At 45.9% G+C, this 20941-nt stretch overlaps 1 protein-coding gene and 1 long non-coding RNA gene across 3 annotated transcripts; one reads left to right on the top strand and one right to left on the bottom strand.

The window, feature by feature from the left end:
- Positions 1-1183: 1183 nt before the first annotated feature.
- On the bottom strand, positions 1184-2683 carry LOC121086314. The gene is made up of 2 exons (XR_005827323.1): positions 1445-2683; positions 1184-1363 (listed from the first exon to the last, which is right to left on the bottom strand). It is a non-coding gene; the product is annotated as an uncharacterized LOC121086314 (long non-coding RNA).
- A 205-nt stretch (positions 2684-2888) lies between these two features.
- Positions 2889-17730, top strand: SIN3B (SIN3 transcription regulator family member B). Of its 2 annotated transcripts, XM_040589881.1 has the most exons (19): positions 2889-3006; positions 3697-3803; positions 4416-4569; positions 5566-5829; positions 6229-6372; positions 6610-6732; positions 7242-7331; positions 7779-7897; positions 8831-9038; positions 9782-9898; positions 10270-10508; positions 10756-10939; positions 11164-11758; positions 12258-12427; positions 12999-13172; positions 13440-13532; positions 13825-13919; positions 14366-14570; positions 14957-17730. In XM_040589881.1, the coding sequence occupies exons 2-19, from the start codon at positions 3781-3783 to the stop codon at positions 15185-15187; spliced, it is 3228 nt and encodes a 1075-aa protein (XP_040445815.1). In that variant the 5' UTR covers positions 2889-3006; positions 3697-3780; the 3' UTR covers positions 15188-17730. The 2 variants fall into 2 exon arrangements, with proteins under 2 accessions (XP_040445815.1, XP_040445814.1); XM_040589880.1 differs by having other exon boundaries at positions 6229-6732.
- Positions 17731-20941: the final 3211 nt, after the last annotated feature.

Below are 20941 nucleotides of genomic sequence, written 5' to 3'. Positions count from 1 at the left end.
GACTAGCAGGGACGTATTCCTTTATGACTGCCCTTGGGCCCAAGTGTTTCCTTTGGAAGGTCACAGAAGCCAGATCTCCTGTTTGGAAAGCAGCCACGGAGAGCAGCGGGCACTCAGTGGCTCTGAAGATTCCCTGCGGTGTCTCTGGGACTTGGGAGTTCTGTCAGCGGGAACACAAGATGTGCTATCATAAGGTACTACAGTGGTAACATGGCATCAATAGTCAATTACTGCCCTGAGCTGTCAGGGAGGATCCAGCTGACAGGATTCCCAGCTCCCAGAGAGAATCCCCAAATCCTGTATATAGCTGTTCAAACTGACAGGCAGCAAGGTATTCTCAGCACCTAGGTCTGATTTTAAAGCATCCTTACATCTAGATACACCATCAAGGTGTTGATGCTGTCTTAAGTGAGTAAGTGCTGTTAACACCTCTCTGACACTAAACTGAAGTCATAGGAGTTATTTATCTACAGCTTATTACTGCTCATTTTGCCAGTGCAAGCTAGATGACACGAACCAGCGAAGAGAATGAGACTTCACAAGTTAACAATAGCAACAGAAGGGGTAAACTGGGCCAGCTCAGGAGAACACAGTAGGGGAAAAAGCATAAATGATGGAGGTTGGGCCAATGCTGTTACTCTTTCACCTGACAATACACTATGGACGCGTCTGAGCTATTCCTTTCCATAGGTGGGATAACGGGCTTTTGTACAGTCACACTAAGCTCTCTTTGCTGTATAGCTATCAGGGCTTTATTTTGTGATACCTTCTTCCATCCTCCTTCCAGGATCACTCTTGTAAAAATCTTTATTTACTACCTCTATTCTTAAGCATTGAATAACTACTGAATACTCTAAGGCATCTTCACTTCAACCCGCATTTACCAGCACAACAGTCTAACCTTAACAATCCATTTTCAGCCCACATCTCTTCTGAAAGGCATTTGCTGTGCATGCTTCTCAAAAGACGGTAAGTACTTGGACACTGGATTGCTGGATCAGTCCATTACATGCTGGGATGTTCCAATGGTGAGTAATTGTGAAATGCTAGCAATAACGAGAATCCTTCATTGTGCCTGCAAGCTGCAATTGCAAGGCTACAGCTGGGGTATTCCAGCACATAGTAGAGAAATATATTCTGGGTTCGAGTATCAGCACAAAGTTTAAGGGCAAGGCAAGAAAGGTTTTGGTAAGTTTCTATTAAACGAATCATCTATAATGCTATAAGCAGCATGGTTTATTTTTTCCCCTCTCACCCTTGCTCTTCACATGACCCAGTTTTACTGAGTTCAAACTGTCTGGTGACAAGGGAGCATTTGAAGGAAGCGGTGTATTTTAAATACAGTTCTACTACACAGTAAATACTTTATTCTGAGCATGCTTCCCACAGGTGCCTTGCTGGCTGTACATTGCACGTGCGTACACAGCCGCTCACAGAAATGTACCAACTGCAGACAGATTTGTTGCAGTAACAAAAATTGGTTGTACCATTCGTGAGAATTTTGCTGCACGGGGGGGGGCGGGGGTAGTCCCACCACGTGCACATGGAGCAACAACTTGCCTCAATTTATACAATCAAATGTTGCATATACATAAGGTTTCCAAATATGCCTATACATATTCATAACCTAGCCCCGCTTCATATTAAAATTAGTTCCAAGAAGTCACTTCCATAAGTCCCTCCCAACTGCACTTGCCTCCCAACTGCACTTGCGTGGTGCCTCTTGATGGTGGTCGTGGGGATGAAGGCTTGGTAGTCTCCCTCACCCTGAACTTTTTACCTTCTCTCTTCACAGACTCAGTTGTTCCTTGGTCTTTGTCCAAACTAGAGTTGGTTTTAGTTAGTTCTCATCACGAACTGTCTTCAGGAGGAACTGCAGACTCCTTGCTTCAGTTAATTTACACAGTGGTTAGTAAAACAAAGCATTATTTATCAACGACAATCTAGGTAATCGTTAAGCAATTACATTTACTAACATTTCTTTAACACCTTCCCTCAGTTTCGCTGTCCCAAGACCACCCTTCCTCGGCATAACCCACTCCAGAACACCATGGCAACGTGTACAGTAAAATCCAGAAAGAATGAGAGGGAAAACTCAAGCAACAATACAGCCGACGAAATTCTTCTGGGAGCCTGCTTCCCACCAGCAAGCCCTCTCAGAGCTGTTCAGTGGTGTAAAAAGCAAAGACTAATAGGATAAACCAGCCTAAACACGCAGGATTGAGCCTATAGGTTTCTCTTTCTAGTCTTTTGCATCAGTGTCTTAGAATTACAATATTAAACACCGTTGAAACTCACTTGTTGTGGTTATTGAGCCTATTGACACCTCGGTGCAGTACTGCTGCTGTGGCAAACCGAACGATCACCTCCTGACGTAATTAAGAAAAAAACGCCCGCAAACAAACAAAGAAACCAACGGCAGCCCTGGAGCCCCGCGTTACACCCGGCCGGCACTAGAGCTCTGCGGGCCGTCGGTCGCAACCCAGCCGGGGGTTCGGCCTTCCCGCCAGGCCCACCGGGGCCCAGCCCGCCGCTGCCTCCTTCGGGGCTCAGCTCCAGCCCCAGCGCCACTCCCCCGGACCCCCACCCCCCAGCCTCCGGTGCTGCCCTCCCTCCTTCAGGCCGCTCACAGGGGCCACCCCACCTCCCGCGGCCGCCTCAGCGCGATTCCCGCCGCGGCGGGTCCACGGACCGGAAGCAGCGCGCGCTACCGGCGCGCTGCCGGGTGGCATCGACGGCGGCCGGGAAGGGGCTGGGCCGGGGCTGCGGGGCGGGGCTGTGGGGCGGGGCTGCGGGGCGGGGCCGCGGGGCCGGGCCGGGCTGGGCGGGGCGGGCGGCGCCGTGCGCGGTGACGCAGACGCGCTGACGGGGGGGCCGGGGGGGCTAGCGCTGCTGCCCGACTCCCAACATGGCGGCGGGGGGGCGGCGGCGGCGGCCGGGGGGGGCAGCGCCCCGCGCTGGGGCGGCGGCGGCCGGGCCGCGGCGCAGGAGAAGTTGCCGGTGCATGTGAGTGAGGCGACCGCCCCGGCGGCCGCCCCCGTTGGGATCGTCGGGATTTTTCCCTTTCCCCCTCCCCGCAGAGGGCCGCTTCTCGATACCACCAACACCCCCCACCCCCCACCCCCTCCCAGCCCCCGGGGAGGCCCTACCTGCCCCGCACCTCCCCTCCGGTACGGTGGGGTGTCCCGCGGCCTTCGCCCCCCGGTGCTGTGGGGCACCCCCGCAGTCCTCCCCCCGCACCGTGGGGTTCCCCAGGGGTCTGCGCCCTCCTCCCCTGGAACCGTGAGCACCGCCCCCCCCCCCCCCCCCCCCCGGGCTTGTACCCCCCCTCCCCAGCCTGGCTGTGCCCTGCTCCCGCGGGCACCCTCCCCCGGGAGCTGTGTCCGTCTCCCCGGTACGGTGCCCCCCGCCCCCCCCCCGCCCGGTGCCTTGCCATCCTCCTCCAGCATTGTGAGGCCCACCTTCCCCGGGACGATGGAGCCCCCCTGGGGCCTGACTTCCTCAGGGCCACCTCATCTGGTCCCGTGTTCCCCTCCCCGTGCTGCTCCCCCTTCCCCAGTGCTGTGGGGCTCCCCCCGGGGCCTGTGCCTGCCTCCCTCAGTGCTGTGGGGTGCCCCTGCTGCCGTTCTGGGGCTGTGGGGCGCCCCAAGGCCTGGTTCCCCCTTTCAGGACCTCACCCCCGTTCTCACCCCGCAGGTGGAGGATGCGCTTTCCTACCTGGACCAGGTGAAGATCCGCTTTGGCAGCGATCCTGCCACCTACAACGGCTTCCTGGAGATCATGAAAGAGTTCAAAAGCCAGAGGTAAGCCCAGGCCCTGCACCCCAGGTCTGCTCCAGGGAGCTCCTCTGCCTTTGTGGGGGTCCCTCTGCCTTTGCGTGGTCCCCCACACTTCACACCATCTTTCTGGCCTTTGCAGGGGTCCCTCTACCTTTGCAGGGTCCCCCATGCTTCACACCATCTTTCCACCTCCAGACATACAGGCTGCCCTGCTGGCCTGTTCCCCAGTAGTGCACTCACTAGATGCTGAAGGTGGATTCTCTCTGTCCATCTCATCAGTTTCCAGAGAGAATCCACAGGAAAAGGCAATTCTGTTTTTACTTCCCACTCTGAAATGAGTGAAGAAGCCTGCATACACAGCCCCTCTGTTACCTTTCAGCCCTAGCGGGGATGGCTGCCTTGCCTGGTCTGGGTAACCTGCACACTCACATCTCCTCTGTGTGGATAACACCCCCAGTATGAGGCTGCTGTGGTTGTTCTCTCTGTTTGGGCTAATGTCTAGGTCTGAGTTTCCCAAAATTGCTTGTTAAAAATTGCATCTCTAAGAAGCCAGATGCTTTGCACACCTCTATAATTTTCTGGGTTTAACTTGTATTACTGATTTGGACACAAGTAACAAACTCTTCTCAATTTTAGCATTGACACACCTGGAGTAATCCGACGTGTTTCACAGCTTTTCCATGAGCATCCCGACCTCATTGTAGGATTCAATGCTTTCCTCCCTCTGGGCTACAGGATAGAAATTCCAAAGAATGGGAAGTTAAGTATACAGTCACCTTTGAATAGTCAGGTAGGTTATAGAGCTCATATTCTCTAAATAAATGCTGTTACATGTGTCGCTGTACACGTATATTGCGCAGTTTAGGCTACGCAGATTGATGTGTATTGCATTGTTGCCAAAGTTTTTGCATGGTTTTCAAAGTCTATGGTAATGGGTATAATACAAATTTAAATATATATCAGTTGTTAGTTTAGCTTCCACAAGAATGATATCCCTGCATAAAGTGCCAATTCAAATACTTCATTCAGATTTGAAAACTGAAATTGTAATTGGCTCGACATATTTATAGAGATTCTCAATACATGGTGTGTGTACTGACAAATTTCGAAAAGAGACCCTGGAAGAATCACACTTTCAGTCTCCCACTGAGAAATCGGCAATAGGCAAAAAATACCCGTCAGGTATTGCCATGCAATTGTTCACATCCTGCAGTGAAAGACCTCTGCTGTAATACAGATGGATACATATTAGCCTCTGCTCCTTTTTTGCTGTTATGTGGTTGTGGAGGCTGAAATAGAGCTATTAACCTGAATTCTACTGATAAACCTGTGGTTTAACTCTTTAATTAGTAGCAGTAAATATCTTTTAGATCTCAGTTCCCCTTAGATCTCTGTTGCTTGGAAATTTAGCACCTTTAAAAGCCGTATGTATTAATATGTTTCTTAAAACTGACAATTCCTCTGAACAAAACAACAGTAACAGAAGCTGCAGAGTGTGTTGTTTGGGTCACTCTCTCAAGTGAGCGGATAATGCAGTGACAGTCAAAAGCACTAACGAGTCAGATGGTTCATTAGCCAGGTACGACTTACAGGATTTTTTTTTTAACTGATGGTGTTAATAAACCAGGTAGGGAAATTTACTGGCTGATTAAATCTTTTTTTTTTTTTTTTTTTCTTGTAGTAATCTTTTTTAGCTAAACAGCTTGAAAATACTGATGCTAGATTGTTGTTGAGCTGGGCCCTGTGTTTCTGTACAAGTCACTGTCTTGTGTGTCTCTGCCACTAGGTGCCCTCGGAGCCTGTTCCCAGCGCGCTCCCTGGCAGCGGGCTGTTGTTGCATTACTCCCAGGAGAATTCGCACAATCACAGTGACTGTTCGGAGGAGTTTAGGCAACAGCTTCCATACAAAGAAGATAAATCCCAAATTCCTTTGGAGTCTGATTCTGTAGAGTTCAATAATGCTATCAGTTATGTGAATAAGATCAAAACACGTTTCCTTGACCATCCAGAAATTTACAGATCCTTTTTAGAAATTCTTCATACTTACCAGGTAAAAAGTCTTCCATATAAGAGACTGTTGGTTTGTGCTGTAGGTGATTGACTAGTTGTTACCAAATGAAAATGTTTGCCTGTTAAACAGGCTTATACAGTTCCCGAGCGCTATCCTTTGTCCAGCAATTGCCTCATGGATATTCACATGAATGACAAAAGTGTGAAAATTGTACAACTTCCCAGGCTCTGCAGTGTAAAGGGGTCATACCTAGATTTGTCTTTGCTAACCTTTGGTTGATATAGTGATATTCTGTGTGAAGTGATGCACTGTAAGAACCTTGGGCTCTGTGACAGTTACTTGATTTGCATAGCATACGGTTTTGAGCTGTTACAGAGTTGATGAGTTTTCTTGCAGAGTGAGGTATGGTTTTGAATACATCTATGCGTATCTTTTCAGAAAGAACAGCTGAACACTAAAGGCCGACCCTTTCGAGGCATGTCAGAAGAAGAAGTGTTTACTGAAGTAGCAAATCTGTTCAGGGGACAGGAGGATCTTCTTTCTGAGTTTGGACAGTTCCTCCCAGAGGCTAAAAGGTCTTTGGTATGTGTGTGTTTAGAACAAGGCAGAATATTGAATGCTCTTTTTTTGTATGGAGAACAGGGATGCAAAACATTGTGGAAAAACATACAGCCAGTAGATGAACTCTGCTCTTCTTCATTGTTTGGAATTTCGCAGAACTGGTGGTTAAACTACATGCTCTGTGTCCCGTTCAGATACACGGGATTCTTCCTGTGTGCCAGTCGAGAGCAGAACATTGAACTCATTTATTTACTTAAGTTCACAGGAAATGGACCCTGTGAAGTGAACAGTGTCCAGAAAACCGAGCATGACAAGAATCTGGAACACAGCAAAAAGCGATCCAGACCACTGCTCTTGCGTCCTGTTTCTGGCCCAGCAAAGGTATCTTTTATCAAGTAAAAACTTAGAAATAGCCTGATATTACTCATTGTGTTTAGATAATTGCTGAGATAAAGTTGTAATGAGCAGCATCTTTGAGGTATGTAAGTGTTAGGTACAAGAAACAAAATTTCAAAGGTATTTTAAAAATAACAATTACCATAGGAAAAGGGAATTTTTAAAGTGTGCTTAGATATGTGTGCTAATATGTTGAATACTAAATATCAAGAGCTTCTGTGCTAAGTATTGGCCATGGAAAGGGACAATTTATTGCTTCTACAAAGAAATCTTTTTTTGGAATTCCTTCTCAAGTGATCCTTTTTGTTGCTTCGTCTTAGCTGGGAGTCATTTGATAGAGATTGCTGTGGAGGGCTTGACACAGCAGTGCTAGATGACTTATTTGGGAAATACAGAGTTTTAGCCTTTGCAGAGAGCTGTTGTATGTCAGTGAAGTGGAATTTGATAGCATTTGAGTCACAACACTTAAGTATAACTACTTGTTCTTTTAACAGAAGAAAATGAAACTGCGAGGTACCAAAGATCTGTCTGTAGCGACAGTGGGAAAATATGGAACACTGCAAGAGTTTTCTTTCTTTGACAAGGTCAGTATTTGGCCTGATCTCACATTCTGTGGACTTATTTCAAACCATTTCTGTGGTTATTAATGGCCTGGTTTTCTGTACAATCTGTGTGTCAGTTGCCTGACTTTTCAAGTGGTAGAGAAAGACAGACCAAGTAAAGAGCAAATAGGTGGGTCTGGAAGATTAATAGAAATGGCTAATTAACCTTTTCCAGAATACTGGTCTCTTACAGACATGTTTTTCTCTATTTTTCAGTGATGTTTCCTCACGTACCATCTGTACCATGGATGCCTTCTGTGGTTACCAGATTATTGTTTGAAACTGGGCATTTTTATGCATATTCTCTTTTTATGTTGCAGTGTAGACAGAGGTTTGTCACTGTACCCCTGGTTCAGACTACTTAGAATATAAACTAAATAAAAGTGGTGTTCAAGTGATCTGATCATTTCTCTCCAAATTGTGCTTTAGGTGCGTAGGGTACTAAAGAGTCAGGAAGTCTATGAAAATTTTCTCCGGTGCATTGCTCTCTTCAACCAAGAGTTGGTCTCTGGCTCGGAGTTGCTCCAGCTAGTTACACCATTTTTAGGGTAAGTTACTATCTTTTTTGCTGTGTTGTACTTTTTAGGACTTGCTCTGTTACTATTGGGTAATGAACTTCGTTACTGAAGTTCTGGATTTAACTTCAGAAGTATCTCCTAGGTATCTAGGTGTAGTGCGCAAGAAATTGAAGGCTAATCTGTAAAGAGGACTAATAAAGTCTGAATCTGGAACAGGCTGCCCAGAGAGGTTGTGAAGTCTCCTTCTCTGGAGATACTCAAAACCTGCCTGAATGCGATCCTGTGCAACCTGCTCTAGGTGAATCTGCTTTAGCAGGGGCTTGGACTAAATGATCTCCAGATCTTCCAGTCCCAACCATTGTGTGGTTCTGTGATTCTGAATCTTTTAACATATCTACAGAGCTCTTACAGAGCATTTTGAGGAGGATCTTTTCCTGTGTCTGTGTATCTGGTTGAAATTGTGTATCCGGTTGAAATTGTCACAAGCAGCAGACTACCTGATGTTACACAAAATCACTGGGGGCAGAGAATATCATGAATTCTGGAGAGTGGTATCTGTTCATACTCCCTGTTCTAATCTCTGAAAATATAATACAGGTTTAAACATGAAATCTCAGAACAGAGCTGTGAAAAGGATAAATAGTTCTAGCTCTGATGCGAGCCTCTTGTGCCGTTTGCCTTCCAGCAGAAGAGGGAGAGTCACACAGCAAGGATCAGTGACTCCTCAGGCAGTTAAGGGGAGTATTGGAATAAGGGGAGGAGGGAAATTATTTTCCTGCTTTAAGTAAAAAAAAAACCCTAAAGTAATTGAGAGAGAATGATAACAGATGTAAAACTTGGTGAAAGATTTCTGACTGCGATGCTGAATTGTTTAGTTTTTCTCCCTCACTTTTATGACACACATTAGCCACCTTAAAACTGTCAGAGTGAAATAAGAAAATACGCTTACTTGTGTTTTTGAAGGAAATTCCCCGAACTCTTTGCACAGTTCAAGTCCTTTCTTGGTGTGAAAGAGCTTTCATTTGCTTCTCCACTGAGCGACCGATCTGGGGATGGAATGAGTCGGGAAATTGATTATGCTTCCTGCAAACGCATAGGATCAAGTTACCGGGCTCTCCCAAAAACCTATCAGCAGCCAAAGTGCAGTGGAAGAACAGCCATTTGCAAGGAGGTATTTTGGGATCAACCCTTAACACACTTTGCGCTTACATAAATTGAGGTGGGGTCGTTAGTGCTACAGCTTCTGCATGTGCATTCCCCTCTTTATTGCTGACTAGCCAGCTTTAATCTCACATCAGTTACTTATCCAATTTATTGCAATAAGATTATCCACATGCATTTTGCTGATTTTATTTAAATGCATCTCACATTGCATCTTTAATGTCTTTTGAGTCTGTGTGCATACACACATTATTCCTATAGACAGAAAAGAATATGAAATGGCCTGAAATTAATTTTCTAGGAGTGGACCAGTATGGCCTTTAGAAACGGTTTTTCTCCTGAAAGCGCACGGTGAGACAGTGTGTTAGGCACTGTTCTCGCTGAGAGCAGGCATCTGCAGCGCAGGTGCTCCCACCTCCTGCTGTTGTTGGCAGCTCTTGTCTCCTTTACTTACGGTTGCTGAGTACTGCAGAGTGGTCTCTGTGGTTTGTGAGATGACAGAAAAGGTTCTTTCAAGCTTTCTGGGCACAGTTCCTTCCAATCCATGCTCAAGAGCCATTCCACTGGCACAGTTCCACACAGACCTCTATTCACCTGAGGAGCAGTCATGACAGTGACCTGTGAACTGGCTCTGATGTTCAGTAGAAGCTCAGGGAAGAAGTGTGCAAAAATAAAACAGAGGAGTTTCAGACCCCGTGTGAACAGCTCTGGGTTCATAAGGCTCTGTTCATTGTTACCTCTGCACTGTTACAGGTGTTAAATGATACCTGGGTTTCATTTCCATCCTGGTCTGAGGACTCCACTTTTGTCAGCTCCAAGAAGACTCCTTACGAGGAGCAGTTGCACCGCTGTGAAGATGAGCGCTTTGAGGTACCTCTGCTACTGAGCTTCCGTTCTGCCTGCCTGCCTCCTCTGAAAGCAAAACTTCACGCTATAACAATTTTCCCTGAATTAATTGGTGGCCAATTACTGAAAGTTCTATTAGCGTTTATTGGTTCAAGCTAGAGTTTGGTGTTTTCCACTTGCTTGGAGTCTTAATAGCTTTTTTTAGGCATGAGTCCAGGTCTAAAAAGCACGTTACTTTCGGGAGAACTGGTGGAGGTATATTTTCCAGTAAGAAACCTTGCTGATGCTTCTTAGCTCCACCCAGTGGAGCTCATGCCACAAACCTGGAACGGCTGGTCTCCCATTTTCCTGCTGTGCCTGTTCTCACACTGCCTTTTGTGAACTCTTTTTAACAGTTGGATGTTGTCTTGGAGACCAATTTAGCCACTATACGTGTGCTGGAGAGTGTGCAGAAAAAACTGTCACGACTGACTCAAGAGGATCAGGAGAAATTTCGACTGGATGATTGCTTAGGAGGAACGTCAGAAGTGATCCAGCGCAGGGCCATCTATCGCATCTATGGTGATAAAGCACCAGAGATCATTGAAAGTCTTAAGAAAAACCCAGTTACTGCAGTTCCTGTTGTTCTTAAGAGGTAATTCCCATTCCTTTGTGTTCACCCGGCTTCTTCGAGAAACTGATACAGAATTTTTAAACAAAGGTTTTCTGTAGATGTTTCAAAAGATAACTCCTCTTCAGTGGTGGTGCTATTTTCAATTCATGTATTGCTTCCAGGAATACTGCAAAGTCTTTGGTGCATCGGGTTTGGCTACATTTAAAATGCTTTGTGTGTATTTCTGTGGTTGTTTTTTTGAACTGAAGGAGATTATACATTTATGTAGATTGAAAGCAAAAGAGGAGGAATGGCGGGAGGCCCAGCAAGGCTTCAACAAAATTTGGCGGGAGCAGTATGAGAAAGCCTACCTGAAGTCCCTTGACCACCAGGCTGTCAACTTCAAACAAAATGATACCAAAGCTTTGCGCTCCAAGAGCTTGCTGAATGAAATTGAGAGTGTCTATGATGAGGTGCGTATGCTAGTAAATAGTCCATCCTGTGTGCCCTTTATTTATGGTATGATCTAGATGTTCACGTAGCACGTGGGACCTTGTTGAAGTGGTAGTGCTCTGAAGAGTTCTCAGCCAAAAATGACTGTCCCAAGCATAGCGTTAATACTGGCTTATTTCTTCTGGCAGGAATGGCTCTGAGCATGGATTGGAAGGATCTTTATCTATTTGTCTCTTGATTGCAGCATCAGGAGCAGCATTCAGAAGGGAGAAGTTCATCCACAAATGAGCCTCATCTTATCTTTATCTATGAAGATAAGCAGATTTTGGAAGATGCAGCATCTCTTATCAGCTATTATGTAAAAAGGCAGCCTACCATCCAAAAGGAGGATCAAGCAACCATCCGGCAGATAGTGCATCACTTCATACCTGAGCTGTTTTTCTCTCAGCCCCCTGAGCACAGTATTTCTGAAGAATCAACAGATGAGGACAGAGAAAACCACCAGGGGCCCAACGTGGATACTCCTGAGCTACGGAAAAAACACGTGCCTGGGCCGCCAAGCAGTCCTTTGGATGCAAAAGCAACCTTCTGTGATGTTACAGCTGCTGAGCCCCACAACACTCTGGATGATGTTTACAGTCTATTCTTTGTCAATAATAATTGGTATTTCTTCCTCCGCCTTCACCAGACTCTGTGCTCAAGGCTCCTAAAGATTTATCGTCAAGCTCAGAAGCAGCTTCTAGAATATCGGACTGAAAAAGAGAGAGAGAAACTCCTTTGTGAAGGAAGAAAAGAAAAAACCAATGACCCAGCCATGGAACTAAGACTGAAGCAACCGAGTAAGGATAATCCAGCACATAGTCCCTTCTTAATGCTCTGGTTGCTAGTGGTCAGTCTTATACGTCTGAGTAACTGAGAGCAGCAGGCGAGCCTGTAAGGAATGTAGAGGTGCAAACCTCCACTATGTTTGTGATTTGTGGATATAGCTAATTGAACAGAATAGCTAGTTTGTATTTATCTTCTGAGGGCTGTCACGTGTAGTTCGTAGAGACTTCACGCTGGCCCACTCTTGTCAGATGTTCTCTGGTATCTCACTGTATTAATCTTTTACTTTGATTTGAAATGTAAACAGCTCCACAAGGAAATAGGTAACTACTCAAGGCAGTCCTGGAAGTGCATGACTGTTACAGTCGGTGCTCCTTAAGGCTGAACTTTCTCTTGGTAGGCATGTTCTCAAGACTGAATGTCGCAGTTCTTTAGCAGCACTGTCCTTTGTATCTGTTGACTTCCCTCTGCCTCTTCCATGCATTAAAGTCACTGCGCTTTTCCCCTGCCCAGGTGAGGTGGAACTGGAGGAGTACTACCCGGCATTCCTGGATATGGTGAGGAGTCTGCTGGATGGGAATATTGACCCAACGCAGTACGAGGATACTCTGCGGGAGATGTTCACTATCCATGCCTATATCGGCTTTACTATGGACAAACTGGTGCAGAATATTGTACGCCAGGTAACTAATTTGATGGCTGTGCTGTGTGTCTGGGAGGCTGCCCATCTCCCTTCTGTAGACAGATAGGTTTCTCACAGTACCTTGTAATGCAAGGCCTCAGTAAGATTAAAGCAGGTTTGTAGAAAAACTATATGTGTAGGGAAAACACTAACAGAAGTTCAGTGAGATAGTTCAGCTTCAGCACAGGGAGTACATGGGAGGGGTTATTTTACCTTGCTTTTTCCAACATTTTTTGAGCTCCAGTCTTTTAAAAATTCTGTCATTCCCAAAATACATCGGGGGGGGGGGGAAGAAAAAAAAAAAAAAAAAAGAGTCCACTCCTTTTTACTCAAATCTGTTTTCTAATTGCAGTTTTGTTACAGTTAAGGCACATCTGCCCCTCACTCTTCTCTGTTAATTTTATTGCAAAGTAGTGAAAAAGGGAGTGAAATGTGTGAAGTCTCTGAAGTTAAAAATTTGCTGCTTCATCTGAGGTGTGATGTTGTGCTGAGTTTTGTGCTCCTTTCATAACGCACTAGAGTTAACTCTTGGCCCAGACTTGCTGACTGAATTCCCCCTTTTTTAATGGAAGCTTCACCATCTAGTGAGCGATGACATCTGCTTGAAGGTTGTTGAGCTCTACTTGAACGAAAGGAAGCGAGGTGCTGCTGGAGGTAACTTATCCTCTAGGTGTGTCCGGGCAGCAAAGGAAACCAGCTATCAGTGGAAGGCTGAACGTTGCATGGCAGATGAGAACTGTTTCAAGGTAAGAACTTGCTGCCAGGGAACTTCATCAAATGACTGTGCCACTTTACCTGGGGGAAATGGGTTTGGAAGCTCCAAGGCCACAATATGGAAAGAAGGTACCAAAACCAGAGCATAGACGGGGAAGTGGTGTACTGGCTCACTGGAAAGCCCTGCTGCTTACTTCTCTCCTAGCTCATGTTTGTTGTCCAAATAACTTGCTGTGATTATACAGCATTTTATTGTGAACCTGTGTGGCCAATGTCTTGTCCCTGTAACTGTATTACAGGTGATGTTTCTTCAGCGGAAAGGACAGGTGATCATGACCATTGAGCTTCTGGATACGGAGGAAACCCAGACAGAAGATCCTGTGGAGGTCCAGGTAATATCACAGTGACTGTGGAGTCTGCTGTACTACAGACAAAGCAGATGTCTAAGAATGCTTTCCTGCTTTCTTGTTCCCAAATGTGAGACTTTGCCAGGAGAATAGGTGTACCTGGGAGGTGGGAAGATTACATGTGGGGCTGTGGTCATTGACAGAAACGGGTGTGTTAGTACAAGAGTTTCAACATGAATCAGCTTCATAAGAAGCAGCTTGGAAATAAACTCATTCTTTGCAGAACTGTTTGTCTTGATGAGAGTGAAATCTGACTTGAAATTGGTCTCTCGTGTAGCACCTGGCTAACTACATGGAGCAGTACGTTGGGGTGGAAGGAGCTCCGAACAACCAGAACGATGGCTTCTTACTGAAACCAGTCTTTCTGCAAAGGTGAGTGTGTTCCCTGTCCTGAGTCATACCTGCAGCAGCTGGTACTGTTCCTCTCTGCATTTGTGGCAGTGATTCTAGGTGATGTGCCATAGAAGCAACTCTGGGGAAAATGCACTCATCTTTGAGGTCCAAGGGGGCTGCTGTAGTCCAGTGCACTGCATAAGAATGCTGAAGAAAAAAATTACCACCACTGCTTTGAGGTTTGCTCGTGAAACTGTTCAGAATGGAGTGGAATTGTCTAAGCAGTCCCTTCTGGGAGGAATTGGAGATATAATTTGTTCCCGTTTCCCTAAATATTTGTCAGGGCGAGTGGTGGAAGATCCTGGAGAAAGTATGAAAACTAAATGTGGAAATACAGATTTCATACTTGTGCTGTCAGCTCTGCTAGCATAAGAGAATAAATAACCAAGTGTGACATGTGCTTCATCATCCTTGTTTCGATCTAGAAATCTCAAAAAGTTTCGCAAGTGGCAGTGTAAGCAAGTGAGAGCTCTGCGCAGCGAAGTGAAGAGCTCCTGGAAGAGGCTGATTGGGGTGGAAAGTGCCTGCAACGTGGACTGCCGGTTCAAGCTCAACACCCACAAAATGATGTTCATCATGAACTCGGAGGATTACATGTACAGGCGGGGAGCTCTCTGCCGAGCCAAGCAGGTGCATCTCCTATTTCTGTCTCTGCAGCTCAGGCAGTAGCAGAGGTTGAGGATGTGAGCCAAAAGACAGGTACCGATAAGAAGTCTTGTGGCTGAATTCCTGCAAACTACACCCAGAAGTTACTAGTCTGTGTTGGATGAAACACGGAGGAGAGCTGGTAAATGCTCTGTACTTTGGTTTAGTTTAGCAGCCTTTTCTTTACCATGCAAATGTTAAGGGGGAGTGGCAAACATTAAGAAATAGAGATCTTTAAATGCAGGTATGCGTTTTTCTGTTTTACTGTTGGTATTGTCTTGTAAAGCATGTGCATCTCGGAGGTACAAGGAGGTAAGGGTTTAGTTCCTCCCCCAGAAACCTCTCGGTGATCTTTACTGTCCTTCTTTCAGGTACAGCCGATGGTGCTGCTAAAGCATCACCAGCAGTTTGAAGAGTGGCACAGCAGGTGGCTAGAAGAGAACGTGACCATGGAGGCAGTTGATGTAGTGCAAGACTGGCTAATGGGTGACGAAGACGAGGAGATGGTGCCCTGTAAAACAACCTGTGAGACGGTGAATGTCCATGGGGTCCCAGTGAACAGATACAGAGTTCAGTACAGTCGCCGTCCAGCTTCACCGTGAGCAGAGATTTGTTCCTGGGACAAAGACAAGTAGGAGCATTGCTGGTGAAACACATTTACTCTGAGAATAGTGGTGGGAATGCAATGTATGTATTAACGATATTTATCCAAACAGCATTTTACTTTGGATTATGATGTGTTTTCCATATGGCATAGACTTGTTTCCTTGCAGTGTAATCCTCCAGCCATCATGAAGAGACTTAAAAGCTTTATGGGAAGAGGGCTCTTGGCATTGCCACACACTTTTTAGTAGTTTTCTAGCTTTAGGCCACTGCTGACCAGCCAGCACTGGAAGGCTGAGCGAGGAGGTCAGGCTCTGGGTGAACTACCACTAGTGGCTTTGTTGGAGAGATGGAGCTGGGCTGGTGTTCGAGCAGATGCTGGCAGCTGCTTCCACTTTGAAGGGTTTGACGTTCCCTATCTTCCTGAATTTGCCGTCTTGGAGCCTGCAGAACTCTTCGACATAACCTCTGAGTGCCGGCGGGGCTAAGAGCACCTGGTACAGATCGCTAGCCCCTCGATGGGCTGCTTCATTATCTGTGTGTACTAATAAGGCAACGAATGCAGTATTTGTTACTGGTGCTCTGGTGAGGAAAATGCCAAAACTGATCAAGGGTGAATAGCATACTAAACACTCTAACTTTCATTGATCGACTAAGTCTTTTTGAGCATAAACTAAGGGAAAGAAACTCTCTGAGCTACAGTGCTAGGCGAGAGAGCCGTTTGCAGCGCAGATGTAGTGCAAGACTGGCTAATGGGTGACGGAGACGAGGCCTAGGCCTATCAGCCACCCCTCTGCAGACACGCACCGGATCCTGTCTTGTTGCTTTATGAACTTACGACCCGCTGCAGACTCTGCCTTCTCAGATCTGGAGCTGCTTGGAGCGTGTGCGTGAGGAGGAATACCCGTTGCGAGGTCTGGCCTGTTTTATTTTGGGGTTTGTATTTTGCATGTTGACTGGCAGCCTCTGGAGACTTCGTTCTCAGGCGCTTTTGCTTTCCTTGTGCATGCCCGGACTCCGTGGTTCTGCTGGGTTAAACCACTGAAATCCCATCAGTAGATGGAGCTCTCGCAGCACAGCGTTTGCACCGGATGGGTGGGTTCTCCCAGCGACTTCCCTGTTTCTGCTGGGTCAGCACAGATGCTGGATTTGCAGTGACACATGGAAATCTGTAATGGGCAGGAGGAGATCCAGCCGCAACCATCGCAGACAAGCTTTTCCACTGAACCGTCTCTACTTCTATCAAAGTTTTTTGACATGAAACCTAGCAAAAAACCTCCCCTGAATCATGCAGAACACTACGTCAATTGTCCGACTTAATCTATTGAAAATTTAGTTGTGTTTGTCCTGTAGCCCCGCTGTGACTTTGCTCTTGTTTTTCAGGGGCCAAGGGCAAGCACACTGTCATGGAGTGTATGACAAACATCATGTCTTGAGGCAGGTCCAGCCTCTTCTCAGCTCTGCTTCCAACTTTTTCCTGGCTTTTGGGGGAATAACCCCCCACCCCGATCTTTTTTTTGTGGCTTTGATTTTTAGGTTATAATTTCTGCCAGACCTAAGTAACAGCCTGTAGAATTTGTCCTGGGTTATTTCCGCTGTACAACATTTTGTTTTGCAATTGTCTCACTTGACAGTAGAAAAATTGGCCTTTGGGGTACATTTAATAGGAAACTGTACTGACTCTTTGTCTTTTTTTGCAAAATCATCTGTAGGAGGGAGGGAGGCCAGTCTCTGGCATTCGTGGCCACTTGCACAACCACTGCCAGCAGAAGACTTTTCATCAGGAACTCATGTTCTTGTTGTCTGGGTCTCTTAGATTTTGGTAACTGAAATGATCTGAAGGTTTTTCTCCTGCTCTTGTTCCAATAAGTGATGAAAGACGCTGACCATGTCATATAGCTTATGCGAGGGCTGGGTGGAGGAGCAAGAGAGAGAAGCCCCACGCAAAGCACAGTGTCCCCCTTTTGCTTCCAGACAGCTCAACAAAATACACCTCAGTCCTGTTCACCTCTCTGCTGTCTTCCAGTGGAGATGACAACTGTGCCAAACTTTATGGTTTTATGATACAGAAAAATGTTTACTAGAAAATAGGTTGCAACTAGTGGCTTAAAACGCATTTGATTCCAAGTGTACCGAGGTGTGGGAGGGGTAATGTGCCTGTGCACCGTCCTGTTCCATCTCCCCATTTTTAAGTGTACTTCAGATATTTTTAAGCATCCTTATTTTTTAAACCTTAATTTATAATCTGAACAGATTGAGCAAGACTTTTGCCCTTTACAGTGCTATTGTCTCAAAAATGATAGTAGCAAATGATGTGAACGGAATAAGCAGGCAGTGCAGGTTTGAGAGTGGCTTGCTAATGTCTGAGAGTTTAAGCTCAACTGCCGTGTGTCTGCACGACCTTGATTCAAGAGTTTGTTCTTCCATTTTTTTGAAGGATCTTTGCTTTTGGGCTTGTAATTGCTTTGCCAGCTCTTTGAATGTAGTTTTTTTTATATTTATTTGCACATTCAAGTAAAATAAAATATTGGTTTTAAAAGTCTGCAGCTCTCACTGTTTTAAATTTATCTTAGATTAATTTCAACTTTTTGACAATCCCCAGAATTGATTGTCTTGCACCTGAAACTGAATTTTAAATGGTGGAAAAACGGAGTTGAACAGTTGGGTAAGCTTCCCTTCAACCTGGACAGGCTCCAGGGTGCGATGATTTAGATCTGCTGGCTCACTTCCAGCAGGCAGCAAATCTTTAACCTTACCCATACGGAGAAGGTAGTGCACAGTAAGCACCTGTGAGCCAGTGCGCTAGCTAACATAAAAGGGAAATAAATTTGCCACAAGAGGTGTGCAATGGGAGATCCTGTGCAGGACCTTATGTGTGTGCTGCCAAGCCATGACTGGATGTGAGCACAGGAGCCCATGGGGTGGCATAGTTGCTCCATGCAGAGATAGGTTGCAAAAGGAAAATATTGTGTAGTGCCAGCAAAGCATTATGTTTTTATAGATAGGTTCATTTCTAGCAGCACCTTTTGCCATGAGACGTGTGGCGCAAAAGATACGGTCTAGGCCTGGCCCCCCAAGTCCTCACATGCTAAATGCAACAGATGTTCAAGAGAAGTGGCTGATTCCAGTTCTGAAATCTGTAAGCCCGTCTGCTACAGGTTAAGACAATACAACTGCAACCATGAATATAACCCTGCACCCACCTTTCCCTCAACCTCCCCAAATTTCTGGGTAATAACACGTTTAACTGTGTTCCCTGTGAGCTCTGCACAACAAACGAATGTGTAGATTTTGCAAATTAAGCTGTAGTGATGTGACCCAGATCTGATAGGAGTTTCCTTTACATCATTCCCAACGCTTCTGTTGCCATAACAAAAGGCAACTCTGCTTTCTGTGCAGCATATTACTTGCTCACAGGGAAACAAACTGTTGTTCTCCTAATAACAATCCTCTGATGCATAAATTGCATGGAATAATTTGATTAAAATCATGGTAGTGGCGTCTCAGAGGACGCAGTCCACTTTACACAAGTCTTCTCGCAGAGATCTTGGACTCCTCACGAAGAGGACATTCCCTGTGCTCAAGCGGAGGGATGGCCAGATCTGACATCACCCAGGAACAGTTAGAGATTGCAGCAAGTGGACAGCTTTGGCAATGAAAGGACAGCCAGCTTAAAAAAATCTTTCAGATTTGCAGGATGGGATAAGAATTAATGGTTTTCTAAATTAAGAATTGCTAAAGGGAGTACCTGAATTCAGTCTTCAATATTTCAGGCCTTTTTTTTTTTTTTTTTTTAATGTTTCCATATCACAGTGATGCACAGAGAAAGATGAGGTTGCAAACCAGTGAGAGGTCATCTAGACGTATGTTGTGAACATGAGTTTTTTCTTCATGCTTTAGCCGTTCCTCCAGATTAGAACTAAGTAACTCAACCTTAATGAAACTAAAGGTACACTCTACTTTCCACTCATCAAAATTAAAGCCTAAGTTAAAGCCTAGCAATTCTAAACCATACCTGTGCTAACAGGTGAATCCAAAAAGTATCATCCGAGACCCGGTGCTGAAAAGGGATGATGTTGCCTCTATCAGGCAAGGGACCCCTACCCCCATGTCATCATCTTGCCGAGAAAGAACCAAAAGAAGGTATTCCAGAGCATCTAGTGAGTTGTAATGATGCTAATAAACTTCAAATATTCCTGAAAGATGAATTTATGTGGACTTCCTACATACTGAAGTGAAAACGGCCAGCGAGCAGAAGAGTAGTTCTGAAAAAAAAACCCTGTCTCCTCAAACATATTGCACCAGTAGAAGGCTTACAAGCGGTGAGAATGTGAGCGCAACTGTGCACAAGAAGTGTGGCATAACTGAGGGAAAAGATTGGGTGGGATCCCGGCAGAACAGGAGAACTGTGACACAAGCAGAAGAGAAGCCACGCAGGGAGTCTCTCTGGAGCTGCCCAGAGTCTCTGGGGAGATGGTAAGAGACCTGATGAAGTGAGAGGATGGGGAGACGGTGTGATGGCAAAGTCAGGAGGCGTGCCCAAGGCACGAAGTCGTCTTGTATGTGCCAGAGCCTGCAAAGACAAATCTGGGGGGTGGTGGGGGGTGGTGGATCCTGGTTCAAAGGACCATCGTTTCTATTTCAACAGCCAGTGGAAGTTTTCTATGCCTTGTAATTCCATGAAGGCGCAGACACATGCACACCCAGCGGCTGGGAGAGGCAGAGCCAGTGTTGTATTCATGGAAAACGTGAGATTGTGCTGACATGGGTGGAAATGCTTGATGCTGCTGGCTCTAAGGCAGAGCTGCTGCCTCCATAGTCAGCTGCCCCTCGGGTCTGCATCGCAAATGCAAGCTTAGCCTGGGGCAAGTATCAGGGACACCAAGATTTCTGTCTTCACACCTGACAGCTTGCAGCTGAAGAACTACCTGGTGCCACTGGAACAGATCAGAAATAGCAAGCCCCATTATTTGCCTACCACAGTTTGCTCTTCCAAGCCTTAAAGATGTATGGGACAGGCCAGGTGGTGTTTGTACCCGCCCTCTGAGCTTTAAAATCCCTAGCCTGTTTTCCAGCATTACATCTTCTGGGTTCAGAGCCATGGAATAAAAGAGCGCCTTCTCCCATGAGATGATCTATTGCACAATGGATTACTTTAAAACCAAATTGTTACCCCACAGGGCAGGGATCACACAACTTAAAGAGATGCTAACAAGCCATGACAAACCTCTGGCATGAGAATTTTCAAGCAAGCTGTTCTGCATCTGAAGCAGTCACTAAAGATCAATCAGCATCTGAAAAATGAAGGGTACAGCAATGAGTAACCTCTCTCTGCTCCACTCCAGAGACCTGGCCATAGGAAGCAGGGCTGTGATTTGCACACTATCTGAGCCTGATTATGTCTAATTTTTTGCATACAGAGCATGGAAAAGATTCTGGCTGAGGCATGGAAAATATGTGGCCACATGAGTCATTCTGTAATGGTTCATAAATCCTGGGAGAATCACAAAAGCAAAACATCTAACATTGCATCTTCCCTGTCCCTGCCAGTGGAACTCCACCTCTCAACACGCTCGGCACAAGGATGTGGGAATATGGTGAAAGCAAAGGAAATAGGATCATTTTCTCCTTGGAATAGAAGAATCTCATCAAACAGCAGCCAGGCTCAGATTTGCAGTCTTCACAGAAGAGGCCATTCATAAGCTGAGGAGAAAGAAATGAACTACTCCTCAGGTTGCCAAACCAAATTTACA

The sequence above is a fragment of the Falco naumanni genome, chromosome 4 (genome assembly GCF_017639655.2).
Source record: "Falco naumanni isolate bFalNau1 chromosome 4, bFalNau1.pat, whole genome shotgun sequence".
Lineage (NCBI taxonomy): Eukaryota > Metazoa > Chordata > Aves > Falconiformes > Falconidae > Falco > Falco naumanni.
Note: the sequence above shows the minus strand (reverse complement) of the source record. Positions and strands in the feature narration are given on the sequence as shown.